This window comes from Watersipora subatra, chromosome 4 (genome assembly GCF_963576615.1).
Source record: "Watersipora subatra chromosome 4, tzWatSuba1.1, whole genome shotgun sequence".
In the NCBI taxonomy this organism is placed as follows: domain Eukaryota; kingdom Metazoa; phylum Bryozoa; class Gymnolaemata; order Cheilostomatida; family Watersiporidae; genus Watersipora; species Watersipora subatra.
The window spans coordinates 22155858-22182547 of NC_088711.1; the positions used below are offsets into that span (position 1 = coordinate 22155858).

Below are 26690 nucleotides of genomic sequence, written 5' to 3' on the forward strand. Positions count from 1 at the left end.
TTAAAAATAGAATTTAATTTATTCATTCTTTATTTATTTAAAGATACTTGTAAATAGCTGATGGAGTGGTACAAAATGCTAAGGGCGTTTCATAAATCACTAGACTGTAGGTAAATGGGTGGGCTAACATTACCATCCTCAGCAGAGCAAGCGAGCTGGCAAGACACAAATAATAAAGCAGAAATGGTTGGTCAGCTGAGGACCCATGAGAAATGGGAAACATGTATGGCTAAGGACAAATAAATTAGGCTATATGAACCTTTTAATGAACACTACAATTAGTATTATTATACCAGCTAATACCATAAAACTTCTACAAACAAGGTTAATTCATTTTGAGATCTGTTTATATGCTATATAAAACTAAGTACAAAGCTAAATTTAAAAACAAAGTGATATATTACCAAATTAAATTCATAAAGTAATAATAAAAAAGGCTATATTTAGTAATGAATAGGTTTAGGAAAAACCGGTGATACTTAAGTACAAACTAACTTAACTTATTAGTTAAGTTAGTTTGTACTTAACTAATAACTTAAATAACTAATTAATTTATTAATTTTTAGTATTTTTATATGTTTTGCAATTTTCACTAGTCTTTTCACTTTTCTGATGAAACTGCAAAGCTTTAGAAAATTTTGAACGTTGTATGCTGAACATTGCGTTGGGCATAGCAAATTGCTCAAGTTTCAAATTATACATTGAAAAACCCATATGTTGGGTGACGAACGTACTGTGCTATAATATACCAGTATATACTTGCATATGTACTAGTGACTAGCTACTGTATATCTACTGGGGACAAGCTACAACTTCACGATTTTTAAAAATCACCATACAATTGGATATTGCAAATACACGATTCGCGATATACCATGATATTATTGTAAGAAAAACTTTTGTTAATAATTTTTTGTTAATAGTGTATTGTATATTTCAACTTAAAGGTTGACTTGCAACAAAATTCACATTACAGTTATTTAGTATCAAAACATTCACCATGTCTTACCCTGTTGTGTTGTAAGTGCCAAATATGTGGAAATGTGATTACAAGCTCTTAAAATCTCAAAAACGAAAAGCCGCCGTAAATTGGAATCTCTCCATTTCGATGACGTAGCCACGAAATGTGGTTATCGTCTTGTCACGTATGTTCTCACGTGAATTGAAAGGCCAATACAAAGCTCAATATAAAACTTATCGTAGTACTAGTTTACGACAAACACTTCGGGTTTTACCGAAGACCCCGTATCAAATATAGATGCTCGCTACTTTACAGTTTTGTTTCGACCTGGTCTAATTGGCAAGTCATAATCTGATCATGTGACCCAATACTTCGCAAATAATTTCTGCAGCACTTCTCGATCATCACAAGTGACCAACAGGCTCGTCATGATTATCAGACAATGATATGTACTCCTTCAAACTAAGGCTAAAAAATTTAAAAAATTTAGACGGTAAGTTATAAGATATCACTGCTAAAAGTGACAGCATTACGATGACGATAAAACAGACGCGTAAGAACAATAGACATAGTTTTATTGAATGCGTGAAGTATATTTGTGAAAATATTTCGACGAATAAAGTTGCAAGAAAGTGTAAACAGAAACCATTTCTCACAACTACATCACATTTGAGCCGCTTTGGAAAGGGAATCCAAACTATGGCGGTCTCGTGTGGCTGCGATTTTCTGTTCGTTTTTGAGCTTTTAAGAGCTTTTAATCACCTTTCCACATATTTTGCACCTACACCACAACAGAGTAAGACATGGTGAATCTTTTCATATCAAATAACGGTAATGTGAATTTTGTTGCAAGTCACCCTTTAAAAAGAAACAGTTTTGTGCTCACAATAATTAGAAACATTTATTTCATGCTTGCCCGTGTGCATGAGAGGCCATGGAATGAGTGTACTATAAGACTAGAATGCCTGTGCGTTTAGTTGCAGTATCGCTCACTTTGAAAATTGTCATATGTGAGACAAATCGCCCTTACACGATTATATCGTTTATACGATTGGTTATATCTCTTTAACTTGTGGTGATTCTAAAATCTTCTACCTTCAAAATCGTCATCAAACAATGGACTTTAGGACTAGCTAGTATATACAATAGTGATTAGCTAAATATATAGTAGAAATTAATTAACTATCATGTCCATGTATACTAGTGACCAGATAGCAAATGTACTGATAACTAGCGGGGATATTGCATATACCTGCTCATTCTCCTAGTGCCACGCTACAAAACAGTGAAGTACCTGCAGAACAAGCATATCATAATAAAGACAAATCGATTTTAAGACTGTTTCTATATCAGACCTTGATTATAAGCATATGCAGATCGTTGGCTCCAAATGAGTCAGGATTGTGAATGTCGATATGCTCGAGGTCAGGCTTTGGAAGAGCTGCAACACAACCACTGTACAGTGTCTTGAAAATAGTCATCTATATGACTAGAAATTCCACTGTCATACAGCCCACGAACAACAAACAGCAATAATGAAAGGAAAATATTATATGTTTATATCTCTCCCCTGCAATAGGAGACATGCAATATTGGTCAATATTAGAAGTAAAATGCACTGATATTATTGGAATAATCAATATGTGTCGCGGTCACAGAAACCATGGTTAAGTCGCAAATCACGAAGTTGAGCTATCCGACTTTGAAGTTGCACCAACTGAATTTATAATATTGGTAACGATTTTTGTAACACGTGCATCTGGACCAATCAAGGAGTGATCTTTCTGAATCTGAAGTCAGTTTAGCCAATAGAAGTCTTCAACCCTCGAAAAAACCCTCTTAAAACCGTTGCTAAGCTAAACAGGAAGTACTGAAAAATGGCGTCCTATAAATATAATCGTTTCTTTTTTGCCGATTTTAAAGATAACTCTGAGATTTTGGACACTTATAATCAGTACTTCGGTGTTCCAACTGATGTCAAAAGCAGTAAAAGTAAAGGGAATTACGATGATAATTTCCTAACAATTCTTAAAAGATTATTACATTATTTAATCATAAGAATAATTATTTGATTTTATAGGATTATTATCAGATTTAATTATAAGAATAATTATTTGAATTTCCAAGATCGAAGTATATAGTGACCGATAGTGTGCAATATGTTACTGTTGTTACTTTTTTAAAGATTTTGCTGATGATTTGGCTGTGCCCGACATCGCGGTACTGCCAGGCCGTTTTAAATATCTACAAAATTAAGTAATACATTTTGTTATAAATATACAGCTATTTCTGTGACAACCAGCTCAAATCTGTTTAGATTTTTGAATTCAGCATAATTTTTTGAATAAAAACACAGAAATCTAGATGAATATCACAACCTCTTGATATTGGTTGCTATGACGTTTTGAAATGTAAACAAAATTGGGCATTGGTTTTCGTTTCTCAAACTTTAACACCAGTTTTCTCGGAACTATGTTTTCGCACTAATGGTAAACGCACATTCAGTTTATTGACCATAAAATCTGCTGTAATTAAGCTAGAATCAAAATTTTTTTGCAAAATAACTGAGAATTTTCTCTTTCTGCTAATGTAGATAACTCTAAATCTTACAATCCTGACTTAACCATGGTTTCTGTGATCATGACCCATATTATTAATATAGTAATAATAGAAAACCAATGCACAATTTTGTTTACGTTTCAAAACGTCATAGCTAACAATATCAAGAAGTTGTGATATTTATATAGATTTTTAGACACTCTATTTAAAAAAGTGTTTGGTCATGACAAACAGCAATAATGAAAGGAAAAGATTATACGTTTATACTTCTCCCTGCAATAGGAGAAATGTAATATTAGAAGTAAAATGCACTGATATTATTAGAATAACCAATATTATTAATATAGTAATACAGTAATAATAGAAAACCAATGCACAATTTTGTTTACATTTCAAAACGTCATAGCTAACAATATCAAGAAGTTGTGATATTTATATAGATTTTTAGAAAATCTATTTAACAAAACTATTTAGAAAAAATAATAACAGTAACATATTGCCCATCATCGATGTTGTTAGTGTGACTATAACACTTAAATAGTCATCCAAACTTATAAGTAAATATTGTAATAATCTCATAAGAATCGTTAGAAAAAAATATCGTCATTTCCTTTACTTTCACTGCTTTGGACATCGGTTAGAATACCAAAGTACTCAAAAGTTTTCAAAATGTCAGTTACTTTGAAATCGGCAAAAAAGAAACGATTTCAGTACTTCTACGTTAATTACAGAAACCTTCGGCAATTCGCCAATGCTATAGACTGGTGAAATGTGCACGTTATTCTTTCGTGAAATGCGCACGACGTTCATGTCGTGCACGTGTCATTCGTCATTCACGCGTTCTATTCTCTGTCGCTCGGCGGTTCGTTTGCCGGTCTTAATGTTGATAAAAGCAATGATATACAGCCCCCCAAGGATAGCCGACGGCTGTCATATGGGCGGGGTTTAATGATGGAGCTCTGTTAGGATTATGCTAGCCTGGGTTTCGGAGCTAACACAACTCTCGCGGGGCGATCGCATTGCCTTGTTAGATTTTGAAAAACACGACTCGCTGTTATCGTTTCATTAGCTCATTCAGTCAGTAGACCCGCGGTTCACAATAGCAAACCTTGAATTTCTACAATATAGGGTGATACCTAACCAAAATAATACATCCATACAAAATAAGACATTTTAAATTACCTACTTTTAGTAATTTTAAAATTTGTAAAGGTTGTAGTATAAGCTTAAAGTTAAATATAATTTACCCGAACAACGGCTTTTTTTCCTAGTTTTTGATTAATATTTTGCCACCCCTAATATAAAATGACAAAGTCTTTCATCGTTTTCACATTGTTTTACCTGGCCAATAAGATGGGACAGCAGGCAAAGCTGTGCAGTGTAGTTTTCATACTCAAAATCTAAATACAAAACCGAATTTGAGCTATTTTACGATAGTGACTATTAATATCACGAATGCTTGCGAATGGCAACTGACTGATCATAATGGTGACAATATTGGGATACTATATTTATTTGACAACAAAGTGAATTCACCAGATAAGTAAAATAACCACTATAGTTCATAATATTTGTAAATTTACAAGGGGCTTTATTCAGCATATTTGTTTGTTCGAGTGCCGTGTTCGGGTTCATCCCAATAGAGCTCCATCCTTAAACCCCGCCCATATGAGAGCCGTCGGCTATCCTTGGGGGCTGTTATATCATTGATAAAAGCAAGGCTTGGCAAGTTTTAATAACGATTTTCGGCCAAATTAATCTGTCTATTTGTGTATAATCCGATCAGATGGGTAAGGTTTAGGAATGTGTCAACAATTTTCAAAGACTTGGTAACATATTTAAATATGTTTTTATGTGTTTTGTATCGTTATTATACTTAAACGACTCCACACAAAAATGGTTAAATTTGTTGATGAGATTTCAGTACAAGGGTTTGCGACATTGCTGATGAATGATTCTCGTGAGTTGTGTGCACATGCATTTGTCATAAAACTCTCTAACATTCACTCCGCTCGTTTGGTCGTGGGACTAGCATCATTGCTAGCACTTCAAACTATTCTAATTGACAAGTTCAGTGATTGTCAGCTTATAGTGTTGCTCAAAGGGAAAGCAACAAACGCAGGTTAAATATGATTAGAGTGTCATCTTCAAGATGCTCACCTTTCTTGTTAGGCTTGACTCCATTTTTTAAATTCTGTCTCTGCTGTTCTAAAATTATAGAACTCAACATATGGATTCAAAGACATCAGGCTAAAACTAATGGATAACAATTGTCTAAAATTATTCCAAAGTCTCAGCACCCTATCAGAGTTCTTTATTGGTCGGGTTGAGTAAATGTGTTTAACTAACATCAAGAAGCCAGAGCTTCAGTAAACAGGGATGTATTCCATCCTCAAGTAACTTTACAATAAAATTAGGTTGTACTAAACCATTTTAGTATGAGAGATAATATATAGTAGATACCAATCTGTAGGATCATGTAACTTGAGGGGGTACATTCCACTAAACTACATGCTAAGACTTGCCTGCTCTCTAGTAACTAATGAAAGCTCACAATGCCTTACAAAGAATAAATTACATGTTACTCCATAATTTTGCGGTACAGTCAAACCCCAACATATCAAGTTAACTCGTTAAGGAAATCTGCTTCGATGGAATACACAAAATTAGTTCTACAGCTGAAACCCTCTGATACAACCTTTATAAATACCGCAGGTAATTACACATAGCTTTTCAACAAAGACATCATATGCGAAGAACACACTATACTTTATTGCTCAGCCCAAATATCATATATGTAGCCCGAAAACAAATGGCTTAAATAAAACTAAAGAAAACCCTAAATGCAAAAACTAAACTATAAGTACAATAACTAGATCAATAAGCAGGGGTTCTTTTTACATCATCGTAGAGACAACTACTTTAAAGTTATTATTTACAGAGGCTTGATGAAGTAAATATGGTAAATGGTAGTAAGGCTTTAGACAAAGATATGCTAACTAACACGAAACACAAGCAGATCAACATGACGCTTCCTCACCTGCTGCTAACTAACACGAAACACAAGCAGATCAACATGACGCTTCCTCACCTGCTGCTAACTTCATGGATTTCTTATGTAAATCTTTTAAACGTCGGATTTCAATTCTTTTCAGTTCATCAAGTTTAGAGCGAGTTTCTTGTGATGCCTGACTAAAGTGGTGTTCAAAATCTCCCTGGTTATAGCAACAACAATATCTAGTATCATAGCAGGAAAGTTAGCAATAGCGATATCTAGTATCATAGCATGAAAACTAGCAATAACAATATCTAGTATCATAGCATGAAAGTTAGCAATAACAATATCTAGTATCATAGCATGAAAACTAGCAATAACAATATCTAGTATCATAGCAGGAAAGCTAGCAATAACAATATTTAGTATCATAGCATGAAAACTAGCAATAACAATATCTAGTATCATAGCAGGAAAGCTAGCAATAACAATATCTAGTATCATAGCATGAAAGCTAGCAATAACAATATCTAGTATCATAGCATGAAAGTTAGCAATAACAATATCTAGTATCATAGCATGAAAGCTAACAATAACAATATCTAGTATCATAGCATGAAAACTAGCAATAACAATATCTAGTATCATAGCATGAAAGCTAGCAATAACAATATCTAGTATCATAGCATGAAAGCTAACAATAACAATATCTAGTATCATAGCATGAAAACTGCCAGTATTCAAACTCTACATAGAGTACGTCTAGAAAAAAGTTTTATTGAGTTCTGAGTCGGCTCAAGTTGAATTTGTTAATTAAATTAAAACAGCTAAGTGCTAAGTTAGAGATGCTAAAAGCAGAGTTGAATGTTCACACAGAAATTTATTTTAATTAAATTCTAATAAGTTAACTGGTTGGTTAGTTAGACTTCAAAAGGTAATTAATTTATGCATCATGTTGACATTATTGTAAACTAACTCTCATCATAGTCGACTAAATGGTAATGTAATTTTGACGGCTGCATAGAGTAAATTGATAAAAATTTGTAAAATGTCAAAGATTATAAGATGAATGCGGTGGTTGGAGCCTAAAAAGATGACATAATGCTTTTTACATAATGTTGTGTGACAACCTTGTAGTGCCGATGCACAGGAATACATGAGCCCACATGAGCCCACAAGACTGTATAGAGAGAATTGCACTTGGTCATCATTGTAGCAGAATGAAGCTTAAAAAATGCTTACTGTCTTGTTTTTCGCTATACATGTATATAATATAAAAGGTACATGTATTCATAAATTAGCTTTGAGACAGTTTTCAAGAGTAAGTTCATCATCAGTAAATATTAAAGGTGAGGGGTATCACTATGTGTGGTTATCAGCAAACTTGAGCCTCATACTATTTTCCAATGAAGCATTTTTTGAATTGAAATTCAAGAAATTAAAGAATGGCTTAATTTATTTACCAAAATCCCCTTTTTTGCTAGGATGATACATAAAAATAGGACACAGAAATAGTATAAAAAATGTGTGATGTTCAATAATTAAGACAAATTAACTTGTCAATATCTCAATGAATATAATACAGCAGAGCCTCTGCATAGCACACATTGGTTTATGTTGATGTGTTAACAAAAGGTGTGTTAACATATGTTGATGTGTTAACAAAAGATGTGTTAACACGTGTTGATGTGTTAACAAAAGAAATATCCTGGTCAGATTAAGATAACGTATCAGAGTAACAATTCTGCCCACGGTAACATCTTCAAAGCGAATGCAGTAAAATCTTATGATGGTACGACAACTAAAATAAACACAGAAGTTTGGAAAACAAAACTTTATGATGCTTAATAACGAATAGTTGCTAATAAAACACTTAATATACCGTACAGGATGAATTTATTCGCGGAGTTATATTTCGCGAAAATTGTCTTTTTATGCAAATTCGCGGATGAATTTATTCGCGGCTGAAAACTGCCACTCTCTAGGAAAAGTTAACTCTATTACGCCTAGCAATAGAGTTCACCTTACGCATGCGCGACTACGCGCATTGCGCGTTTTGTTTTCTATTTAGCTTACAACTACGGGTGGATCGTGCTAAGCTATAACTTCTTTGCTGCGTTCAGAGGTTTTCACGAATATTCATAGATTTGGAGGCCTTTGATGAACCAACAATTTGTGGTAAGTAATGAGTTTTTCACATTTACTAAATTAGTTGAATTTTACTTTGGTTCTTCGGTAAAACGCAATATTTATTTTTCCATCCCTACCGCTTCATTATTTGTTTAGTGTGAGAGAGAAATTTTTTATCATACACGGAAGAACAATGATTGCAAGGGTGGTAGATGTCATTCTTGAAGATCACCAATCATTCAGGGAGGTCTTGAAATGGAAGTAGAAGTGGCCGCAGTTGCTAACGAGGAGAATATATCTGTTTTAAAAAAGGAACAAAAACGCCTTTACGAGCACAAATCTTTGGCCAACCGGCAGAACTTTACAATAGTAAGCCACGAGGAGAGTTCTGATGATAACTTCTTTACCAGTCATGTAGTAGCGAGAGAATCGCCTTTAACATCTACCCAAGAAAGTGACAGAGCTGCTATTACCAAAATAACTAGTCAGAGAGCACAATTACACACTAGTATTCATTCATCAATAGTACCAGTTTAATTTTATTGCTAGATAATGACTAAATGATCGAAATGACTAAACTGTTTATATTTACTCCATTCATCGTTTGTAAAATTTTATTTGTATTTGAAATATTTTATTTGTACACTCAAGTTTGTAATAAATTATAACATATCTATACATGAAATAAAATATATAATTTAATCATGTTTGCTGCAGCGATATCAATGAGTTGTTGTCGATGAAGGGGTCTAAGTTGACTGGTTGCTTCTCTGCCAATATTCCTGCCTTGATGAATATTACTACTTGTCTCTAGTTTTCGTACTCGGAGTAGGTTGTTTCATTCTCAATCTGCAGTAAACAAAAAAGAAAAAAATATTAACAAGTGTCAAGGAAGTACAAAAACAATAGCTGAGGTATTTGATGAAAGCGATCAGTTTTTAAACAAAAGAATTAACTAATGCAGTTAATTATGGAAAAACCTATCTGCACTGCAAATCAAATACATACCATAATGTCCAGATCAGAATCATGATCGTCCGCAACTTCGGTATTAGAGATTGATGGAGTTGATTTCGATGTAAAAAGACTAGGAGAGATTTTTTGCGATGACGAAGCCATGCCAAATAGCTTGTGAAAACCTTGAATAATTTTGTAAAGTTTGATGCAATGGCAATAAAACTCGAAGCCCGGCGATGATTTTAAAGAAGTTTTGGAACTCGGCTACGTTTAGTACTTCTGCCTAGTGGCTATTTTTGCGATGACGCCATTCTGCATATCTTGTGACAACCTTGAATAATTTTGTAAAGAAATGTGATGCATTGGCAATGGTGTTAGCTCAAAGCCCAGACAATGATTTTAAAAATGTTTTGAAACTCAACTGCGTTTAGTATTTATATTAAAAACCAGCCTAGCGGCTAGTTTTTAATTTGATGCAGTAGTTATTCTCCCTTGTGATTAAAAATAGAACTAATTATTCACGGAAGTTTATAATTCGCAGAGTTGTCTGTTCGCGAAATCGCGAATTTTTATAATCAACGAATATTTTCATCCTGTACGATAAATACTAACTATAAAAATTACTGAAATGATAAAACAAACTTGGTTGTTGTGTGACCAAAATCTTCACAAGAATTTTCATCTATGTTCAGCACCCATTTTACAAGTGTAAGCATCATCGATGGCCTCAAATAGCAGTAATGCAGGTACAAAACAGCAGTACATACATCTATCAAAATATAAAAAAGAATTTAAATTAACGTTGAATTTAGATTTGGGTTAAAGGAATGCACCATTTACCATTTCTCCAGCCATGTCCACAGACTTTTGATAACTAGCATCAGAATCAAGTAGAGAAGAAACCTCCTGCATATAGCGACTGTACTCTTCATTTAGCCCTAGAATCTGGGTAATAAAGATCAGGGTTAGAAGCAAATTGTCGCTATGAGTTCATGTGAGCAACTTAACGACAGCGCCTCAAGAAAGTCACTCAAAGAGGAATACGATTAATTAGAATATGAGAAAATCAAAGTGGTAGCAATTTATTATTAGGTAATCTTTTTGGAAAACTTTTAAAAACTTAAATGCATAACATTCTTGTGCTGAACCACCTTTAATATCTGTTAGCAAACATAAATGCTAATTTAAAATCAGAGCTAATGTTAAGACATTGATAATGGTTTTCTTACCATTACTGTCCACACCAAACCAATAGCATTGAGTTGAATGTAGTAATGCAGAGTTATGTACAGTAATTCCGATTTTAGCATCAGGATATAAATCAGTTACAAGTTAAATTTTCATTTCTTTTTCAATTTGCATAAATAGTGTGATCAAATTAATAATGGGAAATGTTACAATATTCTCAAGGAGTAACTTTACAAAACACCAACATAAAAGAATTGAGGAAAGAACCTTGAGGTAAGAGGTATCGGTAATTGCCACTGACAACGGTGATCTAGCTGAAGTTATCTCCACATCTATCATTACAAGCAGAGTTTACTTTTTGCTAACAGACATAAGATGTGACATCATAACCATGGCATGATGCGGCGTGTGCTATGGGATGTCTATGGCATGTGCATAGTCATCACATCGCATAATACACATGATTCCCACTGTTTTGAAATAAATCTCTTATACACCTCATACTCTTTATTATTGCTCATAATGCCAAAATACTATAAGCTGATATTTGAACCTCTAAAAGAAAAGTTTGCAGTCAGAGAAAAAAATACATGCAAAACACAAAATTTTGTTGAGAGGTTTAGGGATTTTAGGATACCGTTTAATATCAGCGGGTTTAATAAAAGTTCAAAACACTTAAGTCATGTTATGCAAGTCTCTGTCGTAATAGAGTTTGGGATATATCAATAAAAAATTTCAATGCAACTAAATGAAAACTATAAAACTATTTGTGGTAGAATGGGTAAGCAGTACATTCTCACAGAAATAACTTTAGCTAGATCACCGTTCTAATGAAATCACCAACTTGATACTAAAACAATCTCAAGATATAAATGTACTACTGAATGCCCGGCGTTGCACGGGTAATAAAATAATTACACAAAAAATTAGAGTAACTTAAGCTAGTCTTAACCTTTATTGTAATAACAGCCGTGTCTGAAGCCAGCTTAATCAATAGTTACATTATGTTCAACGATCTCTCACACGTCTAGTAGCTAACAAGCTAAGCTAGTAGTAATCAATAGTATTTTCTCAAGTGTTTTAAGCGTCAGTATTTTAACCAATGTAGTGACTATGCGCACAATTATTCCACTGTTTGGCATCTGGCTTAGTTGGCGAACAACAAACGACCAACAGACAAACACTGAGATTTCCATATCTAGATGCATACGCTAGACAAGACTTACAGCGTCTCCCTCAGCAAGATCATCAACAGAGGCAGAGAGCACATGACTCCAGGTACACAAGATAACCACAAGAGTTGCGCATATGAAGCAACAGTCATGCATCTTAAGGTGAGGCTACTAGAGTGTCTACAATGCAGCAAGTAGGTGTGAAAGGAATCCTAGCAACCTTATAATTGCGAGATTAGTCATTTAGTTTTTCTAGACAAATGTACGGTAACTTCGATGGCCTTTCTAGACAAATGTACGGTAACTTCGATGGCCTTTCTAGAAAGTAGCATTGATAGCATTTAAAGAAAAAAAATTGGCTATATCTTATGCGAACATTAGTTCTCACATTATTATCGCTGTAGCAAGTCAATCACGCCAACAACTGCTAAACCTCCGGGATTTTCAATGGCCTTCATGTATGAATGTTTCACAAAATTTCTCAAAAACAATGTAATTCTATCCTCTTGCAAAAAAGATGGCTCCATCACCATTTGCTAAATGAATACAGCCATTACTGATGTTTTTTTTTCTTTTTTGTTTTCCGATTTATTAGCAGCATGCTAGAGACTTAAAACAATAATATACCACCTGCCATGTGTACAAAAAGATATTTCTGCTATAATATAATTCATCAAACTCTTACAGACATATATACTACATATATAGACATATATAGACATATATACTGACATATATACAGACATATATACTGTGCTGCAAAGAGTTCAACTGTAGAATGAACATTCTCTCCAGAACCTATAGCATAGCTACTCGAGTTTCACACTTATTTGAGTAGGAAGTCTATTACAAGTACTACTAATAATACTTCTTTCGAAAGATTGCTTAGTGACAAACAGTTGCAATGATTGTTATGAAATCAATAGATCAGCTTTGCAAAACTGTTGCATGCAGATTACATGGAAGTGAGACGCAACTCAAATGAGAAATGTCTTGCTAACAGACAAACACTATGAACTAGAATAAAAAATAACAACTGATATTTATTTTTATGCAAAGAAACATGCAGTGTGTCAATGGTGTTATACAAGATAATCATAATAAAAAATGATAAAAAACAAAACTGGTAAGATGAGTATTTCAGTTCACGTAGTAAAATTGAATCGCATACTCACAATTTGCGTAAAAATTTGATTGGAAACTTCAAAGCAAAGGTAGTCGATTAGCTACAGCTCCAGTGAAAAGTGGCTCACAGTTTTATGTTAAAGGTTGACTTGCAACAAAATTCACATTACAGTTATAACTCTTTTGATAACAAATAAATTTGGTATCAAAAGATTCACCATGTCTTACTCTGTTGTGTTGTAGGTGCCAAATATAAGGAAATGCGATTACAAGCTCTTAAAAGGTCAAAAACGAAAAGCCGCCGTAGATTGGAATCTCTTTATTTCTCTGACGTAGTCATGACAGTTTGGTTATTGTCTTGTCACGTGATGTTCTCACGTGAATTGAAAGGTCAATAAAAAGCCTAATATAAACTTATCGTAGCACTAGTTTATTACAAACATTTCGGGTTTTACCGAAGACCCCGTATCAAATATAGATGCTCGCTACTTTACAGTTCTGTTTCGGCTTGATCAAATCGTCAAGTCGTAATCTGATCATGTGACCCAATACTTCGCAAACAATTTTTGCAGCCCTTTTCGATCATCACAGGTGACTAACAGGCTCGTCATGATTATCAGACAATGATATGTATTCCTTCAAGGTAAGGTTAAAAAATTAAATGAATTTTTACAGTAAGTTATAAGATATCACTGCTAAAAGTGACAGCATTACAATGATGATAAAATAGACGCGTGAGAACAATAGACATGGTTTTATTGAATGCGTGAAGTACATTTGTGAAAATATTTTGACGAATAAGGTTGCATGAAAGTGTAAACAGAAACCATTTCCCACAACTACATCACATTTGAGCCGTTTTGGAAAGAGAATCCAAACTACGGCGGTCTCGTGTGGCTGCGATTAACTGTTTGTTTTTTAGCTTTTAAGAGCTTGTAATCACATTCCCACATATTTTGCACCTACAGCACAACAGAGTAAGACATGGTGAATCTTTTGATATCAAATAACTGTAATTTAAATTTTGTTGAAAGTCAACCTTTAAAAAGTATAAACTCAAACTTGGTGCAAAAGTATGCAGTAGATTGCTGATTTGTTTATTTATCAATTTATTACATGAGCTATGACTTTTTTATGAAATGTAATTGCAGTAACCAAACGTACTTAACTTGGTTATGCCCTTTTCAAGTAATCATTAATAAATTGTGGCTTCCCTAATGATGCTGCAACTTTTTAATACAGCATGAATATTGTGGCATTATACAAGAGCACTCCAATGTTGTTTCAAATATCTTGGTGAAGAGTTCAAAATAAATGCAGACAAAAATTGTGGTTTCTCATTCATAAGTATGCTTTATAATGCATAGGGATAAAAATAAAACTAATAGAATGTGATTGTAAACTTTCCGAGTTTTTGGTCAAGATTAACATGTATTTTATAGTGATGCATAATCAGTTTGCGGGGAACAAGAGTGAAACTAACACAGAACAGCCATCCATGTTGAATGGCAAGTATCAAATCCAAACTCGGTTTGGTCATCAATGGCATCAATCTACATTTGATTACAATGCTAAGTTCTCGATTAACACTAGATTACATCAAACCTATTTTTGCAAAACCACTCAAAAGAAGAATAACTATGGGAAGATGTCAAAAAGGTTTATTGTAGTCCAAACCACATACACTAACAATACATAATGACGTACTGACTTCCCCAAAAAACTGGATTATTAAATCTAGGGCTGATTATTTCGATCGCTTGATAGCTAAATCAATAAAGGTAAACTGCGTCTGACACAATCCATTTTTAAAATAGGACTGGTAAGTTCCAGCATGCCACAGATTAATAAAGCAGCGTGCTTTCAACCAACCGGCTAGTGCCAGTTAGCATTAAAAGTCAACTGGCATAAGCCAAGCACACAATGAATTTATATATATATTTCAAGGAAAACTGACGTTTGACCTAATTATTGAACAATTGCTTCTCGAAGATCACCGATGAACATACATAAATTGTTCGTCGATTGCATGGAGTTGCGATTGTAGCTGCAAAAAACCGACAACAAAATTAGGGCACTGCTATATAAAAACCATTACACATACATAACATACATTACCATTACACATACATTGCACACCAATAAGCAAGCTTTCTCTAAACTATCTTTTTCTCAGTTAAAAAACGACTAACACAAATACCATTTGTGTTAGTCTTGGTTACTTAGTATCCAGTCCATTACTTTTCTCATTCTCATTTCTTCATTAAGTTTTCTGAAACTACTTGAGCAAGTTTTTAACGTTTTTGGTTAATAAAAATATTGCACAGGAGTATATAATCGTCAAAGAGTTTATGACAGGGTGAAGCGATATTTTAAAACGAGCGATAAACCATAATGTAGAATCATTCAGTAAAAATCATTCGGACAATAACTTGGTATGTTGTCATCAAATAAACCGTAACTTAACAAAAATCGGAAAATGTTGTATAATTTCAAAACGTTCGATTTTGCCGTGCAATCATAACCATTATAAATAGTATATAGATAATCACGTTGAGAGAAAAAAGAAGTCCAGCTTTCCTACTAAGGAAACGCGCTTGGCTATCTCAAAATAAGTTGTAAGTACCCCGTAAGTAAATTGGTGACAGGTCTATGTTCCGCACGCCCTATGTTCCGCAAGGCCCTATGTTCCGCACTTTTCCGCAAAATCGGATAAAATTTCTGAAAAGGACAGACAACTTCTAAAGCAAATGCAATTATTGCTGTTTAAATTAAAACCGTCGTTGTGAAATCACGCCGTTGGGAAAATACAAACCGCTCTGCTGAACTTGAGAGAAAATAAAAAGATCTGACGAATGAACGTTCACTAAAAATTAGTAGTGATAATACACGAATTATCAAATTAGAATACGCAAAAAAAAACCATCTTTTTCAGTCATTTTTATTTTAAAGTAATGTAGATAAATTCAAAGGCTACTTCATTTTTTTATTTAATTATAGACAAGCGTTCATGTAAGCCTACATTTCTAATTATAAAAACCATAAACTCTATATATCTCACTCCATAACAATATTAACATAATCATGTAAGCCTATGTTACGTACTCTGTAATATTATACAATTTTTTTTCTAGGCGTAATGTTCCACCATATGATATTGTATGCCAAGAAAACCGATGCTCTACACTAAATGATATAGTAAATAAACATAATCATGAGGCTATGTTCTTCACTCAATTATAATACTGTATAAATATAATCATGAGGTTTATACTCCTCACTCAACTATATTATATAAATTCGATTATATTATAAATATAGTAATAAGGGCCTATATTCTTAACTCTATTATATTATAAATATAATCATGAGGGCCTATGTTCATCACCCTAATATATTATAAATATAATCGTGATGGCCTATGGTCTACACTCTGTTATAAAGATAACCCTGATGGCCTGTGTCCTTCATTCTATTAGCATAAAAATAAAAACCGTGAAAGGCCTATGTTCCTCACTATACTTTATTATAAATATAATTATGTTATATTATAAATATTTTATTAGTTAAATTATTTATATTATTAGCTATGTATAGTTACGTATATTATAAACATAATATGTTTCTCATTTTATTATAATATAAACATAATCATGAGAGTTTTTGTTCGTCACTCTATTTTATTATAAATGTAACAATGTTGTATTATATATATTTTATTAGTTAAATTATTTATATTATCAGCTGTATATAGTTATGTATATTATAAAATAATATGTTCTTCATTTTATTATATTATAAATGTAATCATGAGGGTCTCTGTTCCTCACTCTATCATGTTATAAATATAATAATGAAGGCCTATGTTCCTCGCTCAATTATAATATAAATACAATAATGAAAGACTATGTTCCTCACTCTATATTATTATAACTATAACAATATTATATTTTTAATATTTTATTACCTAAATTAGTTATATTATTACTAGTTACGTATATAGTTACTCACTCATAACTATATATAGTTATTTATATTATAAATATAATATGTCCCTCATTCTATTATAATATAAATATAATCATGAAGGTCTCTGTTTCTCACTCTATTTTATTATAAATATAATAATGAGGGCCTATGTCCCTCACTCAATTATAATATAATTATAATCATGAGGGCTTATGTTCCTCACTCGATATTGTACAACGTACTCGCTTGAGCCTATGTTCCTCACTCGAGATATTACGATATAGGTATTCACTAGGGCCTAAATTCCTAACTCCATAACGAGCATACTACACTTGCTTGGGTCTATGCTCCTCACTCAAGATTGCGCAATATACTCAAAGGGCCTATACTCCTCACTTCATAATGAGCATATTATAATCCCTTGGGTCTATGTTCCTCACTCGAAATTGGGCAATATAATTAAAGGGCCTATATTCCTCACTTCATAATGAGCATATTTCATTTGCTTGGGTCTATGTTCCTCACTCAAGATTGCGCAATATAATCAAAGGGCCTATACTCCTCACTTCATAATGAGCATGTTATACTCACTTGGGTCTATGTTCCTCACTCAAGATTGCGCAATATACTCAAAGGGCCTATATTCCTCATTTCATATTGGGCAATATACTCCCTTGGGCCTAGGTTTCTCACTCGATTGCTTGGGCTTATAATCCTCAATTGGTAATGCGGAACATGCTCAAAGAGGCTATGTTAGTCACTCAATCCTGATATAAATACAATCAGTAGGAACTGTGTTCTTCATTCTGTTATATCATGAATAGTCATATGGCCGAGGTTTTTCCTTGATATTGCATGCTAGTCTTGCTAGATCATATAAAGCTCTTAAGATCTCATAAAGTCAGACACGGCCATTTTTGGCATGATTGTGAGGCGCAGCACATTGGAATGCTCCCTCGCATACTTTACAGCCTAGATGTGAACTTTTGCTATCATTTATGCTGCTTTAGGCAGCACTTGGCACCAACTATCACTGAATGAAGTTTCATCCTTGTCATGTAATGGATTGAAAAATTATTAAATATCAAACCTGGTGTGATAACCATAATTTGACATCAAAAACTGATTTGTGATCAATTGCAAAAATCTTCTGAAGTTTTTGACACATGACATTATTGTTCAGCAAGCTCATATCTCTACTACCCTTCTACTAAAAATATGTACTGTTTTGTTTTTTAGGACCAAGTTTAATGATTCTGTGAGGTTTGAAAGAAGACTACCACCTGTGACGCGCGGTACTGTGACGCGTGGGACAAAAATAACACTACGAAAAATCCAGAATTTCTCTATGTTTTGTAGTATTTAGACAACAAATTGTCATGATTTGGAATCACAACATCTACCCATATACATGTGGTCAACCAACTAATAATTTAAAATTAGTATATATTATACTTATTTTATTTAACCGTGAATTATAAGACACATACGATTCAAAGATTGTGAGACTTTTATGCAGTAAACAATTTTTTCTTAAAATCGTCATATTCTGCCGTTATCATTTTCTCATTTTTTAGTAAAAAGTACCACAGTGACCTGATAATTACCCCTGGTGCAATAACTGGAGATACTTTAAGAGGAAAGTTCATCTGGGTGGTTCTTTTGTCATTGGGGTTTGGCTGCATGAACTTCTTGCGTGCACTGTGCATGTACTTTATAGTTCAGCTACTTTCATTGGCCTTTGCAATGAAAATTTCTCTCGTGTTGACTTCAGAGTCATAGGCCAATGCGACCAGCATTTGTGGTGAAAACTCCATTAATGTTTGTGAAGTATCTCTTGTGGTAACTTCTTGATTAGGTTCGCTGCTCTGTGTGTGTGGAATTGGCTGCCAGGTGGGATCAATCAATCAGAGCAACATAACTATTTTTTAATTGCAATGTGATGGCACGATCAAATGCCATGAATTAAAGGCACAATGGACCAGGGTTCTTTGCACATTTGCGCAGTTTCAGTAATCTTATCTTTTGAGATGGAGAATATCTTTATTGGTTTCGCTGATTTGGAAGTTATTGTTGTTGCAGCTTTCGCAAATGACTGCAGAGTTTACGACATACTTTTTTCCGGTACACTGCCATTAGCACCTGTTGTTTGATGCTTTTCCTCAATACCATCTATTACACCTTCGCCATGCGATGTGATTTTTGTAATCATACATTAAAAACACACATTCAGTTCAAAGATTACCTCACAATTTGACGGGCATCACGCCAAGTGTTTGTATCAGTAGGGTAATATTGACCAACTCCATGTTTTGAGTTCGAAACATCGTAAATTAATTCTAATTTTTTATTTCTCTCAAAGAAACTGGCTTTTTTGCCTTGGAATATCCAGCGATGTTTTCCCATGCAAGGTATCAAAATAAAATCTCAAACAAAGGCAGACATCGTCATATTATTAAAATTGTTCGGCGTGTCACAAATACTTCCATATGCCCATAAAACCGAAACTAGCTATATTTTCAGCTAATTAGCAAGTTTGGCTGGTCAAACTCGCCAATTCTCGCCAAATCTCGTTTTATAGATAAAAGACTTTTACCTCAGATAGCTTAGGAAGAACAGGCTGCAACTAAATGCACTAAAATTGTGACACGCGGAACAAGCTATTCTTTACTCACGCGAATGGTAAAAAAAAGTTGCATTTGTTAGGAAAAAACACCTAAGCTAAAAATCTACTTTTGTATTGATTATAAAAGAAAAGCAAAATTTATTTCAGAATGAATAGCAAAATTTTAAGAAAGATGACCTATTGTGCCGCCCGTCACACACCATACCAGAAAAATCTACTTGCATACCCCATATCATCATGAGAGATTATTTCATTATAAAAACTTTCTTGTTTCTGTATGTCTGAACATGTTTACTCACTAATTGACAGAAAATTATGATCACAAAAAAGTAAAAAAAAATTGCCTATGTGTGTGACCCTATGTTTGGCTCTGCCCAGTCGGATTTTTCTTGCTTGTTCTCGCGTAAAACAACTTGTTGTTGCTCACTGGGGTGAGCCATGCTGAAACTGACAATTCAGTTATGTATACTGTATACAGAAAAAAAACCTTTTTTCTGGCATTATACAAAACATGCCTTTATAAATGACCTCAAGACTCAAATTTTGGAGTAATACATTTACACTCTTTCCTTTTAGAATACAAAAACCTGTGGTGAAACCTTATGATGCTCAAGTTAATCAACAACTTTTGGGAACTTGGGTTTGGGAACGTTCAGGAAATTCAATCTTATTGCATTCTAACCATAGCGTGATGAGGTATTCCAAGTAGTGATGAGATTTTGAATTTAGCGATGTATAATGTATTTGTGTTTACTTGCTACCAAGCCAGCAACAGCGCATTTTAAGCAGCTTTGGAAAAATTTTCAACTGACCAAAGAGGTGCAGTTTATCTTACAACTACCAGCAAGTATGTTTGGGGCCTATGCTTATGCGATGTTAGGCCTATTATAAATGTAGGTTATTCAGGGAGTCCTGTTTGTCATTCTACTCTAATTCAACTTTGCTTATGCAGGCTCCCTGGGTGGTGTTCATAAAGCTGAAAGATCATAATTTCACATCAGAAGGTTATGCTCGCAGCAACAATAAATATGTCGTATGTTTCAGCCAACTCATACTCACTCAGGCTCTGTAACTCTGAGTCTGATCATCAGGGACCACCGAGAAAGGAGATGGCTGTAGATAGCCGTTTTCTTATGCCTATGGTGTTTTTATAAAAGCACCTATACTGATCATCCCACTGAACACGTAGCCAGCAGAATAAATCAGGCTTATGGGGGAATATGGGCACTAATTCAGGACTGACAACTGCCAGCTTATCAACCTGAGAATTGTTATTCACTTTTTTAGTTTTCCTTGTGCCCAGCAGCAGTTGAGCATAAGTTATGTTGTGACATTATTATTTGTGTTCATAAAAATTAAGGCTATTGGAGGGTATGTCAGAAAAGTGTCTTATTGCAGCCACATTTATATACATGTAGTCGTAAACATTTGCTCCGTTTGATTGTCTGACTTAATAATTTAAGTCAAAAGTTTAAGTTCTTAAAATAATGTTTTTACTTTGATAAGGTTTATCATCACTGCTATGTACAATATCTTTAACATATCATGAAATTTTTAGTAAGTGTTTGTCTCAACACACAAAGTAATGACATTACATGAGGTCGAGTTTTTCAAAACATTCTCTTTTTGCAAATTAAAATAAAAAGGCAAGTAAAAATAATAAAGCATTAAGGCTTTACTGTATACATTTGTAGATGCTCAAGGTAGTCAACGGCACTGAAGAATTCAGTGCCTTTGAGGTTGTTTGCGACTTTGAGATCAGTCTGCACGAAGCAATAAAAGCAGCAGGACCCAATGTAGAAGTATGTGGGTGCTATTTCCACACCACCCAAAGTATTTCTTGAAAGGTTGCAGCTTTTGGTTTGAAATTGGCATACAATAAAGATTGTAATGTACTAGAGATCGTACAAACACTCTCAAGTATAGGATCTTTTTCGCCACATCACGTGATCGGGGCATTGAGTAAGTTGTATTAAATTAATATGATTATTGTAAGGTAGATTTTTGTTGTTATACAATTTTATTAACTTCATTTGAATATTATTTGACATGATAAACATTTGAACAAAAGCTGATGAGCAATTGTGCGCATTAAAAAGTTATTTAAAAGTTAATACACCTGGTTATCGAAAAATGGTGGTGATAGGACTAACGATCAAATCAAGAGTGGAAAGTATTTTACTGATTAATAAGCAAACTACAGTAGAAGTTGTTTAATGCTATAGTAATCAATGCAGTTCTATGCCTGGAAGATTAGCTCTACATAGAATATTTGGTTAATAGAATCTTACAAAAATATATGAAATGAACGCTTACATTAGTATTAATGGCAATTCTTTACAAGTGGATATGCATTTTTAAGGCAAAATTGTATTATTATAAGTATTACTCATGTATAAGTTCACCCCGCTATTCCAGAATATTTTAGAAGCACTATAACTGTATCGATTGTTGCTATCCGAAAAAAAATATAGCTTTCAAAAGTTTTTTATTCGATATGATAAATAGAGTTCATCGACATGTTTTAAACGAGGTTTTGGTTGACTCACTTATGATATTGTTTGTGAATGGATCACATGCTAAAACAAAAGTTAAGCATTGCCTGTTCTCAATTGGGTGTGGGCTGCTCAGGAGGTAGTATAAAAACAAACAGTGCATATCTATAGTCTATTTAGAATTTACAGTTAGAATATTTCGCCTAATGTTTTCCGAATATATTACTTGTTAAACTTAAAACCGATCGGTAGAAGTTCAGCATAACATTAGCGCCTGCCATATTATGATTGAAAGTGATGTACTAAGCATGTTCAGTAGAAATATATATGGTATCTTCGCTGATATTTGATACTGGTACTTCTGTGAAATAGCTTTAACATTTATATGCTGAACTATCATTAATATGAGTGTTTGTGAATCCGTAGACAAATGCATGCTTCGTCGCCATTAAATTTGCTATTTGGCTTATTTGCTATTTGCTATTTATGAAAGGGTTTCAATAATAACGGCTTTTGCTGGAAAGTCTTTTGTCTTCAACAACCATGAACAATTGTTTTTTATTTATCCACATTGCTCGTGCCATCAAGATTTTGTTAATTAGTAACTATGCATAGTATGAACACGAGCTATATGGATAAGAATTGATTTTCATATTTAAAAAATTTTTTTTTTTAATATTTTACTGCATATGTGCATATAAAATTTTATGTAGACAACAGTGCGAATGCGCAGTCGTCAGTATTTAGGCTAAGATCCTAAAAGGCTAGTGAGCTAACAGCAATCTGCTGTAAATCAGAAACAAGCTTCTACAAGGTTAAAATAAAAACTGTATGCGATTTTCATCCAAAATTTTGGGTTGAAAAAGATAATTCGTATAGCTTAATCATATTATAAGCTTATTCAGCAAAGTGTTTTTCCTTAATGCCTAGCCTGGAACAGTCATTTCAATGCATGGTTGGAAAAAGCACCCTTCGATATAGCTTCTCATTTCATGTTTAGAGGACGAAGAAGTATTGTATAAACAACAACCACACATATATATACGCACCTACATCACAGAAAGAGATAAGGCAATAATCCTACACACCAAAAAGTCAATCTTGTATAATAATGGACAGCCATGGGGTAAGAAAACTTCCCAAAATCTATTTGATGTAACTATGGGATGTTTTGATGGCGCTGAAACATGTGAGCTAGTAGGTGCATACATATTATACCAGATATTTAAAAAATACAAGAACAATTTTGGACTATATAGAGACGATGGTCTGGGAGCTCTAAATGCAACACCCCCGCCAAGTTGACAACATCAAGAAAGACCTGTGCGCTATCTTTGGCTCACACGATCTAAGAATATTAATAGAAGCCAACAGGAAAATAGTAAATTTTCTAGACGTAACCCTAAACCTAGAAAACGGGAAGTATGAGCCCTACACTAAGCCAAACACCACCATTATCTATGTTCACAAAGATTCAAACCACCCGCCTAACATCATTAAAAATATACCACTGGCAACAACAAAAGACTCTCAGAAATTTCATCAGATGGAAATGCCTTCAGCAAAGCTGCCCCTATTTATCAGGAAGCCTTAGAAAAAAGCGGATACCAACACAAGCTAGAACTCTTCTCACCTATAGCTCAACAACTAAAGGCAAGACATAGACAAAGAAAAAGAAACATAATCTGGTATAACCCCCCTTACAGCAACACCGTACACACCAACATCGGGAAAACTTTCTTTAAATTAATAGATGAAGAATTCTCTACCGACCACAAGCTACACAAAATCTTTAACAGAAATATTATAAAATTAAGCTATAGCTGCATGAACAATGTGAAACAGGCTATCAACTCTCACAATCAAAAGCTACTATCACTGAACCATCAAGAACCAACTAATCCTGGCTGCAATTGCAGGAATAAGAACACCTGCCCGTTACCAGACAATTGCCTAGCAAAATCAGTGATATACCAGGCAAGCGTAACAACCACCGATTACAATAAACCTGCAGCCACATATATAGGGCTAACCGAAAACAGCTTCAAAACTAGATATAACCTTCACAAATCCACATTCAAGGACTCTTCTAAACGCTACTCTACCGAGCTAAGCAGCCACATATGGAAACTCAAAGAAAGCGGCACTGACTACAACATAGCCTGGAAGATTTTATCACACGCCAAGCCATACTCTAAAAGCAGCGGAAATTGTAGATTATGTACATTAGAAAAATATTTCATCATTTACAGACCTGAGAAGGCAACTCTTAACAAACGTAGTGAACTAATATCTACATGTAGACATGCTAAGAAACACCTTTTACGAAATAGCATTACATAATAGATCTTATCCATCTAGCTTTTAATACCTGAGCTTTTATTTCAGCTTACCAGCTAATGCAGAATCTTGTGTATAGTCCTCACTAAGCATTTTATCTGATGAGTGTTACACACCTTTTGTGTAATACGAAACTTTTAGTAATTTTTTGCTTAGTCAAATTTTAATAAATTTCTTACCAAATTTATATATATATATATATATATAGTAGATGCAGTATGAACAGTCTCTTGCATGAAAGTGCTCAATATTAAAATAGAGCGATGTAAAATTAAGTTGTTTTAAACTTGTTTAAACAACTAAAGTTGTTTTAAACTTAACTTTAACTTTCATTTTTACCCAATTTTATATATATATATATATATATATATATATATACATGTATATATATACATGTATATATGTATGTATGCGTCAAATAGAATTTTTTATAGGCATAGAATTTATCAAGCAACAACAATGGATAACATTGAGGAATGTAAGCTAAGAAAATATTTTAAAACTCATTACTATCACAAACCACAAGCACACAGCAAGTTTGAATTCAATAGGATAATAATCAGCCAAGTTAAAGCTTGATAAGGGGGGATAATCTCATTTAATTAGGCAAATTTACAAAGGTGTTCATATATTCCACTATTCATATATATGAATAGTGGAACTGATAACAAACCCCAAAATGCTTTTTAAATGCATTTTTATTTATATGCAATAACTTTCATTTCAGGGAAACTGATAGTTCGCAGGCGGAAAAAATAACAGAAGTTAGAGGAACAGATTCAAAAGCTCAAGAGACAGCTGGAGCAGGGAAAACGAACAATAAATAGCTACTGGCGGGCAATAAAATATGCTGTGAATTGAATAATTTAAAATTACCCCCATTTACTTTATACTGCATCCATTTCCTCATTCGAGCGGTTTGATAGCAAACTGTCAGACTCTTCCAGGGCATCCAATGAGTCATAAGTGATCAATGAAGCAGAAGAAGAGATGACCATGTTGCAGCATTTACAGTCATCCACTATGCTTTTAGAGCTCATGCTAGATAGCTGGCTCAAATTTTCTGCAGAGGATTGTACAATGTGCTCAGGATGGAAGTTCCGGATGCATAGCCTGTTTGCAGTTCTAGAGCTACGGCCAATTGTCCAGGCTTGAACATATTGTTGCAGCATACTTCAATAATATCAAGCGTAATTCCTTGGGCTTTGTGGACTGTCAGTGCAAACGCTAATGACAGAGGCAACTGTGACCTGCAGCCGCTAGTCATGTGACGTGAGGGGTTGAAACTACGAACAAAACAATGTGATTATAAACTAAAAAAGCTAAACAACTGAGTCACGGGGTACCATAAAGTCGTGGTCACACGATGGCCGAACCAACATAGGTTTGGTTCGGAGGTTGTTTTGCATTGTTTTGTTTTGTCCATACGCATGGAGACAGGACACTGTTTCATTGGTAGTTTTTATGTATTTGAGCTAAATATTTCTATTGTAAACAAAAAACTTTGAGCAACAAGCAAGATAACTCACTTCAAGCAATGCAGCAGAACAACAATTAAACAGAGAAATATATTATGTAAGTAATATTATGTAAGTATATTACATAAGTAATATTATGTAGTATATTACGTAACATATTATGTAAGCAATACTGAATAATAAAATGCTGCTTAGAATAAAACAATCAAAAATTTCGCTGCTGAAAGCTGCAGACCAACTATTAACTTTGTGGTATTCAAATACGGTAGCCACACCTCATGAGCAGGGCTTCTGCGTAGTATTTCCTTAGAGCCTGAGTCTTTAGCCAGATATTTTGAAATTTTCCCAGACCATCGGTTCACACAAGCAATATTATGAGCCCATGCATCAAAATTACGCGCATACAAAACGGTCTTGCCTCGATCGGAACATGTAAGAGGTCTGCATTTGGACTTCAAGAATTCCATGGTTTCTGCCGAAACTGAACCATCACTTGTCTCTCTAACAGCATTGGCTAACATCATATCCCTTGTTCTTACTATTTGCAACAGCATTCCAATTACATGAGGTTTTTGCTCAAAAAATAATTGAACAAATAACAATGTCTTCTCGTAAGAACATTTGCTTCAACAAGAATTTTGAAAAAAGCTGAATATTGGAAAGAATTTACTGTAAGTGCTGAGGTTTGACTGTAT

The 26690-nt window shown here is 33.9% G+C and overlaps 1 protein-coding gene across 2 annotated transcripts in view; it reads right to left on the bottom strand.

Moving 5' to 3' along the window:
* The window catches only part of LOC137393141 (nucleobindin-1-like), a 54720-nt gene that overhangs the window by 5605 nt on the left and 22425 nt on the right, over window positions 1-26690 (bottom strand). The window contains exons 1-6 of one of the 2 annotated variants that reach the window (XM_068079565.1): window positions 15640-15677; window positions 12017-12142; window positions 10443-10547; window positions 6612-6735; window positions 5681-5728; window positions 2317-2402 (exon numbers count right to left, since the gene is read on the bottom strand). In XM_068079565.1, coding sequence (XP_067935666.1) covers window positions 2317-2402; window positions 5681-5728; window positions 6612-6735; window positions 10443-10547; window positions 12017-12118 — 465 coding nt within the window. In that variant the 5' untranslated portion in view covers window positions 12119-12142; window positions 15640-15677. Of the gene's footprint in view, window positions 1-2316; window positions 2403-5680; window positions 5729-6611; window positions 6736-10442; window positions 10548-12016; window positions 12143-15639; window positions 15678-26690 lie in introns of those variants that run through there. The other variant, XM_068079566.1, reaches the window with a different exon arrangement.